Source organism: Canis aureus, chromosome 17, assembly GCF_053574225.1.
Source record: "Canis aureus isolate CA01 chromosome 17, VMU_Caureus_v.1.0, whole genome shotgun sequence".
Lineage (NCBI taxonomy): Eukaryota > Metazoa > Chordata > Mammalia > Carnivora > Canidae > Canis > Canis aureus.
The window spans coordinates 12,865,593-12,888,157 of NC_135627.1; the positions used below are offsets into that span (position 1 = coordinate 12,865,593).

Here is a 22,565-nt window from a genome sequence, read left to right on the forward strand (position 1 = left end):
GTCACAATGGCCCTGAATAAAGTCTGCTTTACCCAAGCCATTGAATATTCCTTTCCTGTCACAGCTCATGGTGGAGACTGGTGAGGATAAAGCGCTTACAAGCAAAGCATTAAAGGAAGAATTCATTCTTGGTGGCAGGTGGGGAAGAATGGCAAGTGAAGGACATTTCCAGACAGATAAAGGTGATAAGATGGGCACAAGGACATCTAGGATGAGAGAACAGCAGTTGTCCTCAAGAGTTACTTCCCAGGGGTGGGCTAGCTATTACCCCCACATCTGCATTTCCATGCTCTGCAAAGGCTTCATAAAGAGCCAGTAAGTCCAGGTGGAAATCCCACACTGGGGTCACCCTGTGGTTCTCTAACCTCAGGATGGGTGCCAGTTATTCGGGACAGAAAAACCAAGAGAACATTCCAGGTTCCCTCATTTTTTTAATCCTTTACCAAGTCCTTACAATTCTACCTCCTAAAAATATCAAATCTTTTCCTTTCTCTGCATAGTCACTGCCCTGGTTCTGGCCTTGTGCTGTCTACAACTGTGGTGGTGTCTCTATTGGAGCCTCTGCCTCCACGCTTTACCCCTCCACATCTAAGCCACTGACACGAATCAGCGATGGAGCACAGCTCGTGGCCTCATGGGTGGAACACAACAAGAGCTCACCCCATCTTGGGACAACCTCCAGAGTCTTCGTCAGGGCACACAGGGCCCTTAGGATATAATCCCCCTACCCCTTCATCATGCTTCTTGCCACTCATCTCAGGGCCACCCACTGAACAACCTGCACTTGAACGGGTCAGGCTCTTGCACTCAGAGCCTCTGCACACAACACTCCCCTGTTTGCTATCACATTGCAGTCCCTTATTTGATTTTAAGAGGGCACATCTGTCATATTCCTAGATCTTCAGGGCCTGATACACACAGCAGATACTCAGTAAATGTCTGTTCCCTGCATGCATTAATGAGTAAATGAGGGGCACCTGGCTGACTCAGTAGACAGAGCAGGCGACTCTTGGTCTCAGGATTGTGAGTAGGAGCTCCATGTTGGGAGCAGAATGTATGAACCCATGCATGCACCCAGCCAAGGCAGGAATCTTGCAAGAACCTGAGTGCCTGGAGAGGCCAGTTCATGGCCACTGGAGCACAAAGTGGAATGTGAAAGATTGCAGGAAGGACCCAGAAAGATCCAAGGCTAGAACATGAAAGTCTCCATCAGCTTTTGGGTTTGGATTGCAATGTCCCATCCAGGGAGACACAGGAGGGTTTTGAGCCTAGGCAGCCTAGCTGTAATATAAATGGTGACTGGGAGCTAAGCTTGTGGGGAGGTGGGGAGGCAGCAGAAAGCTGGTCGAGTCATCCAGGAGAGAGCAAACTGAGAACCAGAAGGAGGAATGTGATAGGAGGTTAAGGAGAGGGAGGCATGAGTTGTACACATGAGGAGACAGCCTGTGTGAAGGCGGATCTCTTTTGTGTGATTCTGAAGTGCCTTTGTGCACCTGGGCAGGCAGGTGTTTCCAGGTGAAAGTTCAAAGTGTGAGCTGGTGATCACAATTTGGGTATGCGACTTTCTGATGGGGGTGGCAGCCCCTGGCCTAGCTGCCTCATGGGTCATGGTGACAAGTGGAGGCTCTGGGAACCAACAGTTCTGCTGTAGCTGCTGACACCACCCCTGCTGAGCCCCTGCAAATGCAGGCCAAAGCACAGGGGTTTGGGGGGTGAGGGGCAGGAAGGACACTGCAAGCTACAGATCACTCTAAGCATTTTGGACAAAAGTGCTAATCCAGGCTCCTGTATCTCTAGAACCTTTAGCGGCCCTCCCTTCATACTTCACAAAAATTCTTTAAACCCAACTGTAACCACGACAAGAAAAAGCAACCCAAACAAATTCTAAAAAAGGCTACCAGTGGCTGTCTGAGCCTCCCCACCTATTTTTATTTTGCTTGCACAGAGCTCCATGCTATAAATGCTCATGGCATCCGCACACTAACTCACATGCCAGCACAGCCAATGAAGCCGACTCAACACGAAAATGCCAACTCACCAGACATGGGAGAAAGAACTGCTAGGAGCATAAACCAGGTATGTTTTAGGAGGTCTCAGGTGCGAGGTGGACACAGAGGAGCCTGGATGCCCACGGCATGTCAGCTCTCTGTGGGTGAGCAACAAAGGACAGCTGGCAAACAGAACACCTCTGGGGACTGTCCCCAAGGGGGCAGGGAACAGGCTGGCAGGTCTCCAACTGCTGGCCCTGGAGGCCATGGTGGAGGCCATGGTGGAGTTTAAGCCTCCTTAAAGGGAGTGAGTGCAGGTGGCAGCCCCCCTGGGCAGGGTCGTACAGTGGACCCTTGAACAACGCCGGGGTTAGGGGCACTAACTCCCCCACGCAGTTAAAAATCGACATTTAACTTTGCCTTCAAACCTAACATTTAATAATAGGCTGCAGTTGACTAGAAGCCTTCTGGTTAACAGCGAGAGCTGATTAGTGCACAGTGTTATATTTATCATCACAAGGAAGAGAATGTACATTTACAGTACCCTGCTGTATTTACAGAAAAAACTGCGTAGAAGTGTCCCCGTGCCACTCAAACCCGTGTTGTTCGAGGGTCAGCTGCCATCTCAGATGAAGGGAGCCCAGAGAGACAAGGGAAAAAGCCCAACTGGGGCCACAAAACAGGCAGAACTTGGGCAAAAGAGGTTCCTATGAGGGAAAGAACTGGAAAAGTGTAACAGTAAGGAAGACCTGTTATAAAAGAAAGAATTCTCTTAAAGTGAGGAAGTCAGTCTCAAGAGGCTACACTCTGTGGGATTCCAACTCAGTGACATTCTGGACAAGGCAGAACTATGGAGACAGGAAGAGATCAGTGGTGAGGGGAGGGGGAAATAGGTAGAGGACGCAGGGTTTTTAGGGCAGTGAAACTGTCCTGTGTCATCCTGTTGTCCTGTCGTGGCAGGTACGGGACATCCTGCACTTGGCAAAGCCCCACAGGATGCACCACTCCAAGGGTGAAGCCTAATGCAAATTACGGATTTAGGGAAGAACAGTGTGCATCAGTAGTAACAAATATACCACAGCCATGCAAGATGTTAGTACTAGGGGTCACTGTGCATGCACATGTGTAGGTGGGCAGGATATGGGACCTCTGTGTGAGCTTTCTGCTCTGTTTTTCTGTAAACTTGAAATTGCTTTAAAGAATAAAATATATTGGGATGCCTGGATGGCAGTGGTTGAGTGTCTGCCTTTGGCTCAGGGCATGCTCCCAAGGTCCTGGGATCGAGTCCTGCATCGGGCTCCCTGCATGGAGCCTGCTTCTCCCTCTACCTGTGTCTGCCTCTCTCTCTGTCTCTCATGAATAAATAAACAAAATCTTTAAAGATAATAATAATATTAATAAAATAACTATGGAAAGTGCAAAGATGTTTTACTGTTACATCTGAGTTTTATGCATCAGCCTGACTTAGGGCATTAAAAATACCACAGCTGTAGAACATTTTAGAGAATTCCTTGCTTCTATTGCATAGGACTCTGCAATCCCACTAGCCTCCATGGCCTCTCTCTTCTCTTGCCCAGAGAGGAGTGTTGTTTTTTGAACACGGAGAAAAAGTGAGCAATAGCTCAGGGCCTCTTAAATAAGATCTTGATCTTTAAGAGAAATAGGAAATCTCTTGAGTAGCTTTAAAGCCTATCTTTTCTGTGTCCCCCCTTCTAACCCCCCCCCCCACTGTCACATTGTCCTACCTCATGAGATAGATCATTCTAAAGGGGGAAAAATTAAGCACCAGACAACTTAGCAAAGTTCTTGGAATTAATTCAAACTCCAACAGTAACTTTTATTGTACAAATGTCTTAGACGTTGTAGGTGTTCAGCTAAACCTAGATGGACAGCTGGCTGGCGGGCTGGTTGGTTTAGAAATGGTGGCAGTATGAGCAACCAGCCCTCCTTAGGGGCTGCTCTTAGTTCTCAGTTAAGGTTACTAGAGAGGCTTAGGGGATGTAGGCAGATGGCTTTAAAATGCAAATATAGATGTATTTGTATGCAAAGGGTAAACTGTGTGAATTAAAACATCCTCTGTTAAAGGGATTAATAGCTGAAAGTGAAAATGTGAAAATGCAAATTTCAGATGTAAGAGATGGGGCAGATATCAAAAATGAAGTAGAATATTGGTTCAATATGTATTGACTCTTTGGGTATAATTTCATTCTGTTTCGGCGCAGACCCGGCTCCCTCGTTAGAAATCCTCTTGCCTGCTACCGTGACGTCAAGTCATAGGATTGATGGAATTCCTACATGGCTCAGAATCCAGTATGTTTGTCACACTTACAAGAAGCCAAAAACAACTGACGAAAAGTGAAGCGTTCAGTCAACCAATGTTTTTTCTACATATTTTTAAAAATGAGTTCTGAGTGATTTATTCACAGAAAATACCTGTTGTTTCGATTATAACATAGAGCTTTCAAAGAGAAAGTACTAAGAGTGCTTCCCCTCCCCACACCCCAAGTGACTGCATTTTTCTTTTATGTTTCCAAATAAGATGATCTTGAAAGAGGGATTTACCCTGTTATCTGTAGATCATCAAATCAGCTCCTGTGTGCTTATGGACTGCGGTTACAGACCTTCGGCAGCCCCGCCATTATCCCCCCCTCCCCCGGGCATCCCAGAGCAGCTCACCTTCATACCCTGAATGTTCTTCAGCAGGACATCTCCGATTCTTTGGTAATCTCCTCTGATGTGGGCATTTGAGCGGCCTTCCCTGAGAACAGAGGCAAAGGGGTTGGAAACAAAAGCCTAAGCAGTGGACGCGTTACCAGAAACTGTCCCAAGCCCCAGAGAGCACACAACAATGACCTTTATGCCATCCTTTCCAATCCCATTATTCTGTACCTCTCCCTTCTCTGGGTGTCAGAGAATGTTAGTGCTGGAAGGAGACTTGGAAATTACCCCACTCATTCTGCAGACGGAGCAGTCCACTCGTACTTAGACGGAAGAACTATTTTGTCATTTTAATTTGGTCTCATCTTTTTTCCTCCGCCTCCACACTTGGGTGATTTGGGCGTTATTAGAACTCTTAGCCTGAAGCAGACAAAGAGCCGTGTGGAAAGCCCTTGGAAAGAGAAAAATAGGGCTGAGGAGATACAGGAGACCCACGCATGGAGGGGAGATTGGAGGGAGAAGCAGGCAGGATGGGTGTCCCAGGTACACGGAGGGTCCAGCCTCCCCACCACCACCTGCTGGGTGGTAAATGACAAAGATGTGGGCACTTTCAGCATTGTTTTGAGTATACATTTATATTTCTTATGGCTCCGGGCTGTAGCCAATGTTGATAAATCAGGGACTTAAGCAGCAGAGAGGAAAGGAATATTGATAACAGTAGGTACTTAGCACAGTCCGCTGTGCTGAGCGCATTACAAGCACGAACTGATTTACCCCTCGGGGCAGCCTTATGATGCAGGTGCCATCTACACCACCATTAAACAGCTTTAGAAACTGAGGCACAAAAACTGTGTGGCTTGACTAACGTCAGCTATTACGAGATCGTGAGCCTGAACTTGAGTCGAGGGGCTCCAGCCTAACCCCTCCAAGCACAGCGCCAGCATATACCTGTGAATTGATGCACTGATGAGAAAAGAATATTCCAGAGACAAAACACCATTTGCAACAATGAATCTGGCTAGTATCTTCAAACCAACTGTTCAGGAAAAGCTAGAAGCCAACTTAAATGAAAGGGATGTATGAAAAAAGAAAAAAGGTAAAAACCTGGGCATGGGGCCTCACGTCGGAAGTGAGAGGTGCTCCGAATGGAACAAAACCCTGAACCCAAGTCAGGATGTGCCGTGATTCAGCCCCACGGGTGCCTTCGCTCTGTGCCTCCAGCATCCCGAGACTGACCTTCATTCTCAGCTAAAGCAGCGCTGAGCCTGTGGAGCCCTCTCGAACTGTTGACCCCACCTCCAATTCATCACGGTTGTCAGGATGGGCAGAGGAGGGCAGGAGGAATGCATGCACTTAAGGAAGTAAACCAGAAGCTAGAAAAGCCAGGGCAGATAGAAAGAGGGGCTGGCTCGTCGCCCAGCCCCTGGCTTCCTGCAATAGGCAGTCAACAGCGCTTTTCATTCCACTGGTTCTAACTAAGCAGATACTGTGGATGAAATCACGGGAGAAAGAGCACCCAGACCCACTGGGTGGTAGCTAAAGCTTCTCTGGAATAAAGGGAGAGAGAGCATCCATTATGCTCCCAGTCTGAGTTGTCAACGGCTTCTGGATGCTTTCTTTAACCTGCTCCTCCTTCCCTTCCACCCCGACACCGCACTCCTCAATCCTTCTGCTTCCTCTTAGCTGCCAAAACAAACTTTGGCAGATTGCCTTCATTACTACTCACTTCTCTTCCAATTAAGTATGGATTCTATCCCCACCACTCCCAGAAGTGCTTCTGTGAAGGAATCCCATCAACCTCCTTGTTCTGCCCCTGTGCAGCCTCTCGGGGTGCCTGAAGCGTGGGGCGCTCTGCTCTCTAGCCTTGGGACGCCTTTCTCTCCAGGCTCCCAGATTCCCCTCAAGGTGAGTTCTCAGTCCTCATGGCCACCTCCTCCTGCTGCAGCCACTCCTAAGAGGTGTGTGTTCTTTGGGAATGCACGGGTCACCCTGTTCTCTCTCCACTTCCTATTTCTTCCTGTGTAATTCCTCGATTCCCCAGGGTCTTGATTCACGATGTCACATCTGTACCCAAACGATGCTTGTAGCTACCGACCCAGGGATTGTCTTTCTCATACCACTCAGAAGGTTCTCCACCAATGACCCTGCAAGTATCTCAAATTCAAAGAGGTTCCAGAGTTAATTATCTTCTTGCCCCAACCCAATCCTCCTCCTATATTAATCCCCTTGTTGATAAAACTGTTCTGCCCCATGCTCGAACCCCAAGATAGGAACCGCAGGTATATCCTCCTTTGTCTCCCATATCCACACCCACTGGATCAAATTCTCCCCAAAATGGGGTCCATGGAGAATTTTAAGCAACGGACTTAAACCCAGGCCCTGCTTTAGAGACTGTCCTCGGTCCAAGGCTAATCACTGCCTAGTAATCTGCTCCATCGACTGCAGGGTTGAGGCATCTCTGGATTTCTAGCATATGGTTATTAATCCAGTCTCTACTGAGAAGTTGGTCATTTGGCCACCCTGTTGATCCTGATGTGTGCCTGATTTTAGCGCATTTACTGATTGTTCTTCTCCTCGTATACTTGGAGCAGAAAGGAGCTCCACCTGAAAAGGAGGCTTTTTGCTTAATAGAACTACTCACCCCCTGCGCCTTTGCCATCACATGACGCTCCTGTAGGAGCTAGAAAGCTCTTCTGCCCTTACCCCACTGCCTCCCAACACCTGAACAAAAAGGAAGACCCAGATACTGAGCTAGAATGTCCTGATTTTGACTAAATGCCATACGTTCATAAAAGGAGGCAAGACACAATTGCAATTTGATTCGTGGGTATGTAGATATTACTTGGAACTTATGTAAGTGATCCCAAACCTCTCAAATGGGCATGCCCTTTGACCACGCAGCTAAGCAAGGTCTTTACTTAGTTTGAAGGACATAATTTTGATATTTTAACAGAGTCCTGTGGATTGGGTGGGCAAGGGAAGAAATGGGGTGGGGGCGTCCTCTGGCTTAATATTAATAACAAGCAATTTCCTCCTTCTCACAGATAACACCCTAGCCCAGGGGAAAATGAAGTGCTGGAAACGGACACTAGGGGAGGGGCGGAGCACCATGTGGAAGCCAAACTTCATTGACTTCACTTCCTTTCTTCTTCTGCCAACTGTTTCTTAAAAGAAAATGTACTCATGTTGAAGCCCCAAAGTCAAGGGGACGTTTTCCTGCACTGGCTTGCTAGCAGAGCCCTGCTTCTCTGTCTTTGGCATCTTGCATTTTAGAAACAGCTCTAGGTTCCTACCATCAGTGCCCTGTGCCGTGGGGGTGGGGAGACCGTGATGTGGATAAATTCAAACAGGGCCAGTTCTAGGTGGTGTGGGGAAAGCAGGCTGGGGCCCAGGAAGTCAATGCAACCAGGTCAGGCAGCTCTGCCCGCCTTCTGTACCCTCCCCTCTGCAGCGCACATGGCCAGTCCCAGCCCCACACGGTTCCAGAATGGGGAGTCAGTCCATGGGAAGAGGACAAAACCCGAAACTCCTGCTGCTGCCTATAGAAACATTGTTCTGTTTTTCCTTCCTGTACATGTTAATACCCCCAAATCTGCAAGTTCAAAGTCTCTGCTTTATTATGAAGAACTAAAAGGTCATTTTATTATTAAGAACATGAAAAAAGTAATTATAACTCTTCCAGAACATCCTCCGGATGTTAACCTCACAAGAAAAGGGTCCTTGTTTAGAAGACAGGGCCACATATTTGTTGTCTGTGTAATTACCGCGCAGCAACAAAGCTGAAAATTCTTTTGACAATTCCACTCTTGAAACCCATGGACTCAGAAGCCTCCTGGATGCAAAATTCTGACCCATGCACCATGATTAACGTACTCTCTAGAGCAACTACGTGTTAGCTCAGCATAGGGGCCGAACACACGCACACACACCATGAATCTCCAAGTCTTCCCGACCCTCTGTAAACACTTCATTCACCATTATGTGAGCTGGTCACTAATTTGGCAGCCGGCAGCCCAAGAAGAGGAAGAAAAGGTTATTAGGACCAGTTCCCTGGGGGAGCGCCACTGACCAACAGCAAGGCTGTCTACAAGGGGCAGAGGAGCCCCGGCACCGGAGGGCTTTGACTCTAGCCACCAGGGAATCCACAACACTGGCTGTAGGAGCAGGTGGGCAAGGCCAACGGGAGAAATCACCACTCTGCTTCCCCCTTCACAGCCCCAGCGTCAACCTAAAATCTACGTGGAGCCCTAAAACAGCATACAGCATGTCCACGACCTCACTGGTGATACAGTCCCCCACTTGAGTATTTTCTGAGAAAAGGACATCAGGCCTGGCTTTAGTCAAGTGTCAGAGGAGATTCCTTACCATGAATGAAGGTAGTGACCGATCCACTGGGCTTTTCAAGTAGCCCACTATTAATCCAAGCATGTTCCCTAAGCACTCAGCCCTCCCCTTCTCCTTGCAACACGGGAAGCATCGTCTCAGAAGGACAAAGCTCACTGTAGCTTGGAGCTGGAGTGTGGCCCAGCCACTGGGCTCTGTGTCTGGGTGCTCCCTGACCCCGGGAGATGGACCCAACTTTGTGAGCCTCATTTTTAGGCTGCATTTGCAAATCAAACATCATATCCTTGCTCTTACTAGTCTCTGTGTTTCCATGATTTTAAAAAGGAAAGAGTCTATATTCACATGTATCTGTGCATCTATGTATAAGTAGAAAGATAATGTGTAAATAAGTAAATGAATAAAGATATTCTATTACTGTGTGGCTGAAGGGGGGTTGCTGGGTTAAAAAAAAACAATTTATCCAGAATAGATTATATTTATTCTATAGCGAATACTTAGATGTTTATATATATTTATAGTACATATTTGTATATTATACATAATACGTAGAACATCTAAAAAACATTAGCCATATGTAATCTATGTAGATTTCAATATTTGTTGGTGGATTTCATTGTCCTTTGAGATTCCCTGGAGAGGAAAATCCAATTAATTCGAATTTTAATTCACATCCCCTGTTGTGAGAAAGACATCTGTGTAAGAGGCGTCCTTACTGGGCTTAGGGCTTTCGGGTTTCCCTTTGGTGGCTACAGGTAAGGGATTTACCCTTTGGACCAGCATTGTCCGAAGGCAGACACGCTCTGGCAGTGTCATGCTCATCAGTCACAATACTGGGATGCTTAAAGCTCTGGCTTTTCTTCTGAGGTTTAGCACCAGGTCCCATTTATTAAGAGAAGCAAAAGTTACAACCCCACTCACAGGCAGGCTTTATAACACCCAGAGGAGACCTGACACGGTTACCTGGGTTCAGTCCTATTACTGAACCACATGTGAAAATGCAACAGGACAGAAAAGCTGTTTTAAACTCATCAGTGACCTGGAGAGGGCTCTCTCTCAGTGTCTTCCAGCAGAAACTCACCTGTGGTTCAGACAATTGGAAAAATTGTTTTCACTTTCCTAGGAAAGCAGCCTACTCTCAAAGCACAGTGGGCTATACAGCTAGGAACACGGCAGATAAGCCAGGAAACTAGTTCCCACATATGATGGAGAACATTTCATTTTACTCATGTGTTAAAAGGAAACAGTCACCAACGTCCCTGGAACCCCAGGTGGACAGTGGAGAGCTAGCTGGGACAGAATATAAATGAAATCAGTGTCCTTGTGGTATCTTTCTTGGCTTTGAAACAAACATGTAATTTTTAACTTTGATTACATTTATAAAAATAAGTATACAAGTGATCCTCCTGCATAGTATATGGGTAAACCCCACACATCCTTTTTTTTCATTGTTTATGCTAATTTTTCTTCCACTGTTTCTGCTTCCAAGTGGTTTTCTAGGTAGGCCACATTGTCTTGTCTCCAATGAGTTTTACTGCTGTTTACTTGGAGAGCAATGATTTTTTAAACCCTTTTTCCATGATCTTATTTTTTATTTTTTAGATTTTATTTATTTATTCATGAGAGAGGCAGAAACATAGAGGGAGAAGCAGGCTCCATGCAGGGAGTCCGATGCAGAACTCGATCCCAGGACCCCAGGATCACAACCCGAGCAAAAGGCAGACGCTCAACCACTGAGCCACCCCGATGTCCATGGTCTTATTTTTTAAACCAATGAAAAATCTTTGAATAAATGCTCTTGCATACAAGAAGCAACCCTGATGCCGGTGAAGCAGGGCATGTGGGGCTCACAGAATCTCCCTGAGTTGTGCTTTTTGACAGCTAACCTCAAAGATTCCGAATTCCAGGAATTTAGATGGGAAAGCACATGTCATTCAGTGCTGGGACATTCAGTCATGATGGGAAAGGAAGCCCACATTCTTCTGCCTTCTATTCCAGAGCTCCTTTTGCTCTAAAGCCTCGAGAACCGTGCTCTTCAGTACAGTATCCCCATATGGCTATTTAAGTTTTAAGTATACTTAAAATGAAATTTAAAAATTCATTTCCTCAGTCATACTAGCCCTATATAAATGCTCAATGGCCACATGTAGCTAGCGGCTAGTGTTGAACAACGCAGATATAGCATATTTCCATCACTGCCAGAAGTTCTACTTGACAGCATCCCTCAAGAGAGAACAGGGAGCAGGTTTTCAGCTACCTCTCCTGCCCCCAGATTCACAGGCTCCAGGGAAAACAAGATGTTAACCCGACCATCTTGCAGAGCCTCATTTTCCAGAGGGAGGGGAAGGTGGGCATAATTCTACAGGATTGTTTTGACTGTCAAGTGAGGATATTTAAGGGAAAATGTTTTGAAAGATGTTGCAGAAATGCGAGGTGCTTTCCTGTACAAATGCCGCCAGTCTTAAAGCTATCATTACATTTAGCACCTCTGGAATATGCACAGTGATTTCTGTTCTGAGGAAAGGTCAGATGCCCTTTGAGCTCTTGAACTCTCCCCAGGTGCCCCTTTCAAAACCTATCTATCAGGCTGGTCTGGCTGCCTTCTGGACACAGCAGAGTGAAGGAGGAAACCAGAATGAAGAACGGGGATTGTGCTGGTTTTGTTCACTGAACACTGGGAAGGGTGACATATCGTAGGGATGCAGTAAATATTTGGTGAATAAACGAAAGCTGATCCTGGCCAAGTCTGCTGACAGAGGGATTCGCATGCACACAGCTCAAGGCTCTGAGGTGGAGAGATGGCCCCTGCCCTCAAAGCCCTGGGCGTATCACTGGGAAGGAAAAGGTGTGTCACATCCTTGCCTCATCCATGCATCTGTGTGCCTATGTGTGTGTGTGGGGTGGGGTGGGGTGGGCAGAAATGGCCTGAGAAGCATGGGCAACACAGGGTAGCAGGCAGTGACTATTTCAGATCACACTCAGGGCTGGGGTTTCCTGGGGACCAGAAGCTGTTTTCATGTTACAAGTGAACAGCAATCAGCCTGCTTCTTTGGAGTTCTTTCCCTCTAAATGTTAGGCTTAAAGCTTCTGGTGCTGAAGGCATAGTGAGAGCCAGACCAGGTGGTTTCAAAAACCAGGTGTGCCCTTAACTAGCTGTGTGACATCTATCAAGTAACTCACCCTCTCTGTGCCTCATTTCCTCACCTGTGGGGTAAGGAAATGACAATATCTACTTGATGACATTTTTGTAAAGATTAAATGACATGATATATGAACAGTGATTAAGAATCTCCAGAACAGGGATCCCTGGGTGGCACAGCGGTTTAGCGCCTGCCTTTGGCCCAGGGCATGATCCTGGAGACCCGGGATCAAATCCCACGTCGGGCTCCCAGTGCATGGAGCCTGCTTCTCCCTCTGCCTATGTCTATGTCTCTGCCTCTCTCTCTCTCTCTCTCTCTCTCTGTGTGTGACTATCATAAATTAAAAAAAAAAAAAAAAAAGAATCTCCAGAACACAGGAAACATTCAATTCACATTAACCAAAACTCTCACCAACATTGGCAAGCAACCTGGTTTTTTTTTTTTTTTTTTTTTTAATGAAAGGGATAAAATAAAAGTGCTCCTTAACAGTAATATACAGAAAGAGCCTCATCTCAGACTGTAATGGTTTTAACATCTCTGTTGATCTAAACCAAGGCCAAGCAGATACCACAGGACAATGCTCTCTGCTCTCAGGTCCCACAGCTGTGCACCTACCTTGTGCCTGAATCAGCCAGCGGCAAAAAATACCACTGCTCAGGAATTCCCAGACTTCATGGGAAGTAAAGAATACAGACACAAAATAGGGTCCTTAAAAGTTCCTAGTACATCACTTACGTGTTAAAAAGAAAGCAAGCAGGGGCACCTGGGTGGCTCAGTGGTTGCGTGTCTGACTTTGCTTGGTCGTGATCCCGGGTCCTGGGATCAAGTCCTGCATTGGGTTCCCCAGAGGGAGCCTGCTTCTTCCCCCTGCATATGTCTCTGCCTCTCTCTCTGTATCTCTCATGAATAAATAAATAAAATCTTAAAAAAAAAAAAAGCAACCAAGCAAATATAAAAGCTTCCCTAAGACCCAGAGAAGAAAGCCGCAGCTAATAGTTACACCTGTTGAAGAGAATCATGCCCAACAGCCCATGTACTTTGAGAAAAGTAGTGCGTGGAGAGAGGTGTACTTTTCTTCTGCCTCTTGGTCCCTCAGCAAATAGCATGTGTGGTTTGAATCTAAGGCTCTGGCAGAAATTTCACAGGGAGAGAGCAGCAAGGCAAATGGAAAGTTAAGAGGCAGTTAGTTGAGTATGATGTGGAGAGCAGGACTCGGAAACCACGCTGCCTGGGTTCTTTTTTTTTTTTAATTTTTATTTATTTATGATAGAGAGAGAGAGAGGCAGAGACACAGGCAGAGGGAGAAGCAGGCCCCATGCACTGGGAGCCTGCCGTGGGATTCGATCCTGGGTCTCCAGGATCGTGCCCTGGGCCAAAGGCAGGTGCTAAACCTCTGCGCCACCCAGGGATCCCCTGCCTGGGTTCAAATCCAGTGTTAACTCTGCAACCTGGCCAGGCTACTCATCCTACCAACCGAGGCTCAGCCCCTCTTTCTGATGCACGGCTGAAACAAGGTGTGTAAGGGCTTGAAAGCATACCTGGCAGGTCTTATTATCACTTCTGTTGTTTCTATTGCAATCCCTCGGGCGCAGAGAGGCTCTGAGGACACATGGCCAGGCTAAATTCTACAGGGGTCACCTCTGATAATATCACTATCCCTGGAGTGGCCATTTCACCATTAAAAAGTCTCTTGGTAGATTAGAAAAAAATTCAAATCCATCATATCAGATTTGAGACCTAAAGGTGATACTTCTGCAGACAAAGCCACCCCGGGCCCAGTGTTGACCAGATGCCACCATGTACTTCCTGCCACGTTTGAGAGGAGGACACACACCACAGGGTGGTGTGCAGAGCAGAAGGGGCTCTTGGGGAGCAGAGCTGACCTCCCAAAGCCAGGAGCAGAAGAAGGGATGCAGGAGTTGGGGACACAGGTGCTGGATGGGGCTCTGCGGGGTTCCTGTGTGGCCAGGGCATGCCAATGCACACTCCTTTTCTCCTCTGAAGAACAAGGAATCCATGGCAAGTGCACTCCCAGCGCCTTTCCTTGTGTTTCAACAACACAGCTGCAAAGTCACAAGCTGAAGATCAGATCAGACCTAAGTTCACGTTGTGCCGCTATTGCTTACGGGCTGTGTGAGAGGGCTCTCACCTCTCTGAGCCCCATTTTTCCCACCATACAACAGGAGTAACACCTACACCCAGGGAAGTGTTTTTCAACAAGGGCAACACGCTTTGTTTGGTAAAGGGCCAGACAGTAAATATCTTAGGCTTTGTGGCCCATACAGTCTGTGTCACTAATATTCAACTGGATAAGCAGCCATAGACAATGCGTAAGAGGATGGGCATGCCTGTGTTCCAATGAAACTTTATTAACAAGAACAGGTGGCAAACCAGATCCGGCCATAGGTCATAGTTTGCCAACCTGTTTTTGAAGATCAAAAGGGAGAAGCTGGGTGGTCATTTAAGTTTTTAACAGTAACGACAACTTTGAGTGGTACGAGGTTCCTGAAGAGTTTTGCACATAGTAAATTCTCATTAATGGTAGTTTATTGTTAATAGTAATGCCATGAACTTTGCATGTGAGTAAGACTTTATAAAAGCACTGTCCTTCCTCATTTGCCAGGCCCCCTCTGCTTTATCAAAGATTAATCCTTACCCTGGACAAAACCAAGACACTTCATGCATGTTTTGAAGGTATTTTGAGCAACTCTTGTGTCCCCAGGCCCTGTGTTTGTTGTAGTAACAAGTACTATTTCTTATTCATTTTTTAGCCCAATGTTGTCCAACAGATCTTTTTCTGTGATGATTTTTTTTTTAAGATTTAGGGAGAGAGAGCACAAGTGCATGAGAGCAAGCGGAGGGGCAGAGGGAAAGAGAATCTCAAGCAGACTCCACGCTGAGCATGAAGCTTGACACAGGGCTCAAGCCCATGACCCTGAGATCATGACCTGAGACAAAATCAAGAGTTAGACACTTAACCGACTGAGCCACCAGGTGCCCCTAAAATGTGTTTTACAGATTTTATTTATTTGAGAGAAAGAGCATGAGCAGGGGGAGGGGTGGAGGGTGAGGAGGTAGAGAAAGAGAGAGAGGAGAATCTCTCAAACTGATTTTGCTAAGCATGGGGCTCGAGCCCACAACCCTGAGATCATGAACCGAGCTGAAACCAAGAATCGGATGTTCAACGGACTGAGCCATCCAGACGCCCTTAAAATGTGTTTTATATCTTCTATCCAATACAGCAGCCACTAGCCACATGTGGCTAATGAACCCTTGAAATGTGGCTAGTGTTACTGAGAAAACAAATTTTTTAAAACTTTTTCTTTTTTAAGATTTTATTTATTTATTCATGAGAGACACAGAGAGAGAGAGGCAGGCTCCATGCAGGGAGCCCGACGTGGGGCTTGACCTCAGGTCTCCAAGATCACACCCTGGGCCAGGCAGGTGCTCAACCACTGAGTAACCCAGGCGTCCTGAGAAAACGAATTTTTAGTTGAATGTAGATTTTAAATTTGAATTGCTACAAGTGGCTAGTAGCTGCCATGAGGAACAGTGTGACTTTATAGGTTTCTTTTTCTTAACATTGTTTTCCATTTGTAAACTGTCTCAAGTCTTGGAGGAAGATGAGGCACGAAAGAATTTGAAACCACAATAATAATGAGCCTTACCAAGTTGTGAAGCAATTTAAAGGCAAAAAATCATTCATTTGACCACACCAACCTCATTCCTGAGTTCCAGTCTAGACTAAATGGCACAGGACTGACTAACCAGGTGCCAAGCATGTGCATAAAGAACAGAGATGCCAGGTGGAGAGTGGTCAGTGATACAAGAAGGCTGGTAACAGTCCTGGAAGTTCAGAGATGGAGGACGGGGAGGATTAAGGCCTCTGAACTGTGCTGTTTCATAGATAGAAAAATCAGTGCGGTTAACAGGCTTTGCTGGAATAAAGACTGTCTCAGAATTTCTGACACACAGGGTTGTAACCTAGACTGGCTGCTCACCACCAGATTCATCACTGTGGAACCCTGGGAGTATTTAAAGCCCGTGAGGCTGCGGGATACAGCACACAAGAATGTTCCACAAGAAAAGGCACCGCAGATAATTTTACTCTAAAAGGAGGAAAACAGTTTTTGTTGTCCTATGGTAAGAAAGGAGACCTCCACCAGATGGGACCTCGTCTGGGAAAGGTTAGGCAATTGTGAACAAAGTTTGTGGGACAGTAATTATTATTCAGTTAAATAATTTTAAGTGTCACCTGCAGTCAATTTTACAAATATTTTGATGTTGGCAAACAATATAGAAATTAAACGCTTTCCTTATGCCCATGTGGGGAGCAGCCTACAGAGGTCTACTCTAGGAGGACCAAAGCGTAGGCATCATGTAAGTTGCATGGGCAACGCCAGCCTGGGCTTTCTGTGGGCAGCGACCAGCAGCCCCTGGCGGCCTTTCAACAGTATGGGGCTGAGAGGCCAATCAGTCCTTGATGGTGCACGGCTGAGGCTGGAGGGGCCAACTCTTACAGGGGAGAGGAGGAGGGTAGATGGTGTGTGTGTGTACATGTACACACACGTATGGAATGTGGCACGTGCTCAGGCCCGGTTCAAACACCTGCATCTACTGCCAGAGCAGAGGATGCTGGGAGAAGCTGCTCCTGCTCCAGGGAGAGCTACTTTCTGAAGAGTAGAGGAAGGCCTCATCATGCCAGGGCAGGGAGCCCTCAGGAGTCCATGAAAAGGACAGTGTTCCTACCTGCCCTGCTTACAGCAAACTCAGGTGTGCAGTGAGCTCAGGAACACAGGCTGTCCAACCTTTGGGCTCCTTTCTAGCATTTCCCCAACATGGTCCCAAATCCAAATACAGGCCGGAGAAGTAATGAGTTTTAACATTGTGGGTCCCACCTCAGGAGAAAGGTATGGCATCTGGCTATACCTCCTTCTGTGACACTTAAGAAAGGTAAAAAGTCTGTTTTCACTTTCCATGGGTTGAGGAGAAAGCCCTGCTGACCTCCCAGAGCAGTGGGGCAGTTCAGGGGAGATGAAGGAGCCTCCAAGAATGAGGAACACCGTCAAAAGGGATATGTGTGCACTGTGTGGTCCGCATCCATGTGGAAAGGTAGACTATACCCCACTCTGCATCTGTAAGCAAGTGCTCAGCATACGGCTCAAGTACGATTTTGGCTTAAAGGCATATGCTTGGTTCAGCTTAACCCACCAGAGCCCCGGCTGCGAATGCTCAGGGGCGGGGGTGTGGAGGGGTGGTCAGATGGAGGGCAATCCAACCAGCACCCACACCTGCCTCCTCTGGCTCACCTGCTGCTGCCTGAGGTTCAAACGGGGGAGTCCTGGGATGCACCAGGGAAGCCCACAGAGTGACCACACGGGCAGAGTCCCTCGTGTGCAAGACACCGTTTTGAAGTCATTTGTCTATTATGCACTGGACAACTTAGGATTTTTTTTTCTATTTTAAAAAAATGGTGGTAAAACGTAGATACAGTTGATCATCTTTGCCATCTTCTAAGTGTACAATTAGTTCAGTGGCATTAAGTACATTCGCACTGTTATGTAACCGCCATCCATTCCCACATCTCATCTTCCCCAACAGAAACTCTGTCTCTAAGGTTAGACACTAGCGCTCTATTGCCCTAACCCCGGATTCTGGCAACCACCATTTTATTTTCTGTCTCTATAAATCTGATTACTCTAGGGATCGCCCAAGTGGAATCATACAGTATAGGTCTCCTGGCTTTTTTTTTTTTTCTAAAGATTTTATTTATTCAGGAGAGACACACAGAGAGAGGCAGAGACAGAGTTCAGAGAAGCAGGTTCCTTGAGGGGAGCCTGATGCAGGACTCGATCCCAGGACCCCGGGGATCATGCCCTGAGTCAAAGGCAGATGCTGAACCACTAAGCACCCAGGCGGCCCTGTATCCTGGCTTTTATTTCACTTAGCCGGTCTTTATACAGTTCACCTGTGCTATAACAGGTGTCACAATGTCCTTCCTTTTTTTTTTTTCATTGTTTATTATAATTATTTATTTATTTATGGGGTTTTTTTGGTATGTTTTTTTATTGGAGTTCGATTAGCCAACATATAGCATAACACCCAGTGCTCATCCTGTCAAGTGCCCCCCTCAGTGCTCATCACCTAGTCACCAGATACCCCTGCCCACCTCCCCTTCCACTATCCTTTGTTCATTTCCCAGAGTTAGGAATCTCTCATGTTCTGTCTCCCTCTCTGGTATTTCCCACTCATTTTCTCTCCTTTCCCCTATAATCCCTTTCACTATTTTTTATATTCCCCAAATGAATGGGACCATATAATGTTCGTCCTCCGATTGACTTACTTCACTCAGCATAATACCCTCCAGTTCCATCCACGTTGAAGCAAATGGTGGGTATTTGTCATTTCTAATGGCTGAGTGATATTCCACTGTATACATAGACCACAGCTTCTTTATCCGTTCATCTTTTGATGGACATCATACCTCCTTCCACAGTTTGGCTATTGTGGACATTGCTGCTATAAACACTGGGGTGCAGGTGTCTCGGTCTTTCAACACAACTGTATCTTAGGGATAAATACCCAGTAGAGCAATTACTGGGTCATAGGGTAGCTCTATTTTGAACTCTTTGAGGAACCTCCACACAGTTTTCCAGAGGGGCTGCACCAGTTCACATTCCCACCAACAGTGCAAGAGGGTTCCCTTTTCTCCGCATCCTCTCCAACATTGGTTGTTTCCTGTCTTGTTAATTTTCCCCATTCTCACTGGTGTGAGGTGGTATCTCATTGTGGTTTTGATTTGTATTTCCCTGATGGCAAGTGACGCGGAGCATTTTCTCATGTGCTTGTTGGCCATGTCTTCTTTGGTGAAATTTCTGTTCATGTCTTCTGCCCATTTCATGATTGGGTTGTTTGTTTCTTTGCTGTTGAGGGTTTTTTTTTTTAAGATTTTTAAAATTTATTTATTCATGAGAGACAGAGACAGAGAGAGAGAGGCAGAGATACAGGCAGAGGGAGAAGCAGGCTCCACGCAGGGAGCCCAATGTGGGTCTCCGGGATCACGCCCCAGGCCGAAGGTGGCGCCAAACCACCAAAATCACCCGGGCTGCCCTGCTGTTGAGTTTAAAAAGTTCTTTATATGTCCTTCCTTTTTAAGGATAATAACCCGCTGTATGCTGTACCCCGTTTTGTTTATTCATTCATGTGTCAGTGGGCATTGGGCTGTTTCCAAACCTTTTTGACTATTGAGGATAATGATGCTGCGAACATGGGCATAGACGTATCTGTCTGGGTCCTTTCAATTCTCTTGAATACATGCCTAGGCATGGAACTTTTGAGTCATGTATTAATTCTATATTTAATTTTTTTAGGAATTCTGATGATTTTCTTTTCTTTTATTTTTTTTAAGATTTTATTTATTTATTCATGATAGTCATACAGAGAGAGAGAGAGGCAGAGACACAGGCAGAGAGGGAGAAGCAGAAGCAGGCTCCATGCACCGGGAGCCCGACGTGGGATTCGATCCCAGGCCTCCAGGATCGCGCCCCAGGCCAAAGGCAGGCACCAAACCGCTGCGCGCCACCCAGGGATCCCTGATGATTTTTTTTTTAATGATGCCCAGCTTCAAAGGGCTGGTAGGATAATATTTTATTCATTTTTGTTTTATAATTGTTCACCGTGAAGCTACTATGAAGATGTTCTTCTTTGGTGGTGGTGGGGGCTGCTGCTACAAACCATTCTGATCCTCAGGCAGTCACCCCCACTCCATTTCTGCCATTGGACAGTCCTGGTGAGACAATACTGCTCCATGTGTGACATTTCTGATCACGATCTGCAGGAGTGTCCCACCCTTCACAGACAGGCTTGCTTTCTGCTCTGGATGAACACCTTCCTTGTCTCTCCACTCCATTGGGTCCAAGCCTGCTCCTGCCCCCGACCCCTGTCTCATCCTGTTCTGTGTGTGCCCAGCCATTCTCCAGACATGCTTTCCTCTGGGACCCTCCACTCCTGTGTACACATTTCCCCCCCAAATCTCTGGTGGCTTCTTCATTTTCCTTTGCTGGTTCTTACTCTGCCATAAGATACATGTTTATGGAAAGTTGCCAAACAGGTGTATTCAGTACGATTCTGTCCCTGGCTCTCCTCCCATCTCACCATTATTCCTTACAGGAGGGGATTCTTCTTGTGGATAGTTTCCAGACTCACACCACTCCACCTGGTTTCTCTCCCAAGCCAGAGACCTGTGTTTCCAATCATCAGAAGGACTCCATTTTTGACTCCTCAAAACTGATGTGCCCCAAAGCAAACTCATTTTCTTTCCATCATACTTGCTTCTTCCTGTCTTCTTTCAATTTCTTAAATTCATGAGCATCCTCCCAGGTAACCAGGATCAAAGCTCATGGGGCCTTCCCTTCTCCTTGGTCTCATGAACCCTACTTGTCTGCTCAATGACCTCCAGTCTCTACCTCTCCTAGCCAGACTTCTGCACCTCTTCCCAAATGAATCCTGCAAGTTTCTTCTAATAAATGCAGCTGAACCTTCTTGAGAATGGTGTGCACCCAGAGCCTATCCCAAGGGCCTCTCTGTAGGATTCTATCCCCTGCCCCAGCTCCCAGCAATAAAAGAGTCTGTGCGGAGCAGAGTCCACTAAGGCACACTGTGTCAGAGCAGGTCTTCATCCGTCTCTGGGGAGTGAGTTGGCTAGTGTGTATTCTATGCCTGCCAGGCATTTCAGGGCTGGAATTTCAGACCCTGCTCTGAAAGCCAAAGGTTGTAAGTGGCTTTCTCTGAATGCATTTGAACAGCTGCGTAAAACATCTTGGCTCTCAAAAAGAAAAGCATTCTTCATGTTTTCACAAGTCACCAAATCTGTTTTCTCCTTGTTTTTGAGGAAATAAGGTAGCCTGAGCTTTGGCCAGGATCAGTTGGTCCATCCTCCTCTTGGGCGGGTTTCCTGAGGAAAATGCAGCATTTGGATATAGACAGGTGTGTTTACTGATCAGGGCTTCAGCCTCATGGTTCAGGAATATGTCCTGGTAATCTTTCTGCCCTAAGACTTCCCATTGCTGATGGAAGTATAGGACAACTGAATGTAGAATTGCAAAGGAGAAGCATAGTGGCTGTTACTTCAGTACCAAATTTGGGGGGGATTTTAGGTGCATGGTAGACTTCAGATTTTTTTTCCATTAACAACAGTCATTTAAAATAGTATCACTGGGGGCTATTGGTTGCACCTCTTCCCAACTGGGTGGGTCAGTTGGTTAAGCATCTGCCTTCAGCTCAGGTCATGATCTCAGGATCCTTGGATCGAGCCCCACATCGGGCTCCCTGCTCAGCGGGAAGTCTGCTTTTCCCTCCCCACCTCCAATTGTGCTGTGTCAAAATCTTAAAAACAAACAAACAAACAAAAAAAACACAAAAAAACAAAACAAAAAAACGTTCACTGAATAAAGTCTGGAGTTTAGTTGATGGTCACTTAGCCATGTGAGTTTCTTATTTCAGACAGATGTGCGTGGTACAGAAGCAGCTGACGTTGAAGGAAGGGCAGGCATGAAGAGTAATGCAGAAACTCTCCTGTCATGGCAACTTTTCTCTAAATCTAAAATTGCTTCAAAATAAAGTTAATATAAAAAATGATCAGTTCCCCATCCTTCCTTTCTGTGGATGGGGCAGGACAGTAAGCCTTTCACAAACACTGTCTCATTTAGTCCAGGCAACAGCCTTATGAGCTGGAGACCACACTGTACACGTGACAGATGAGGCATGAAGCTCTGCAAGGGCCCCGGGCAGCTAGACAGAGACACCAGGTGGTGGTGCAGCTGCAAGTGTGGACACAGCCAGGACACAGCCATCCCAATCTGCACCAGCTAGTCCAGGTACCCCTATCACAGACTGAATACACACATATATTCAGACACATATACACCTACTTCTATGTGGCCTATAGTTCAGGAACTCGGTGTGAACTCCTTCCTTAATACACCTCCCTGTGTTCCCTTCTTCTCCTTAAATATATTCACTCATGGGCTGCCTCTGCCATGCAGGTATCAATGGCCCAGATGTCCTTTGAGACAGAACTGGCTAGGGATGCCTCGGGCCCACATTGGATATGGTCCACTCATCCGCAAGAGGACCTGGCCTCCTCCCTCTGAGGCTGCAAGCTTCCAGAGGGGCAAAGCCTAACACTCGAACACTAGGCTCACTCACTCATTCGCCCACCTGTGCATGCATTTATTCACAGCTTGTAGAAGAAACAAGAGTTACAACCAAAATGCAAATCAAAGAACACAGAATCCTAGGTTTGTCAAGAGAATTAGGTATCAGTGGCTCCAGAAAAGGTCTTCATCATAGTCATCTCAAGAAGCACTTTAGAAATGCACATTTCTGGGGATGCCTGGGTGGCTAGCGGTTGGGCAACTACCTTTGGCTCAGGTCGTGA

The 22,565-nt window shown here is 46.6% G+C and overlaps 1 protein-coding gene and 1 long non-coding RNA gene across 8 annotated transcripts in view; one reads left to right on the plus strand and one right to left on the minus strand.

Moving 5' to 3' along the window:
- Positions 1-22,565, minus strand: part of FARP1 (FERM, ARH/RhoGEF and pleckstrin domain protein 1) — a 288,608-nt gene that overhangs the window by 17,748 nt on the left and 248,295 nt on the right. For all 7 annotated transcript variants that reach the window (XM_077855140.1, XM_077855134.1, XM_077855139.1 and 4 more), the window contains one exon: positions 4,665-4,746. In XM_077855140.1, coding sequence (XP_077711266.1) covers positions 4,665-4,746 — 82 coding nt within the window. The remainder of the gene's footprint in view (positions 1-4,664; positions 4,747-22,565) is intronic.
- LOC144287795 (uncharacterized) lies at positions 1,922-7,963 on the plus strand. Its single transcript, XR_013355549.1, has 3 exons — positions 1,922-2,076; positions 4,211-6,551; positions 7,691-7,963. It is a non-coding gene; the product is annotated as an uncharacterized LOC144287795 (long non-coding RNA).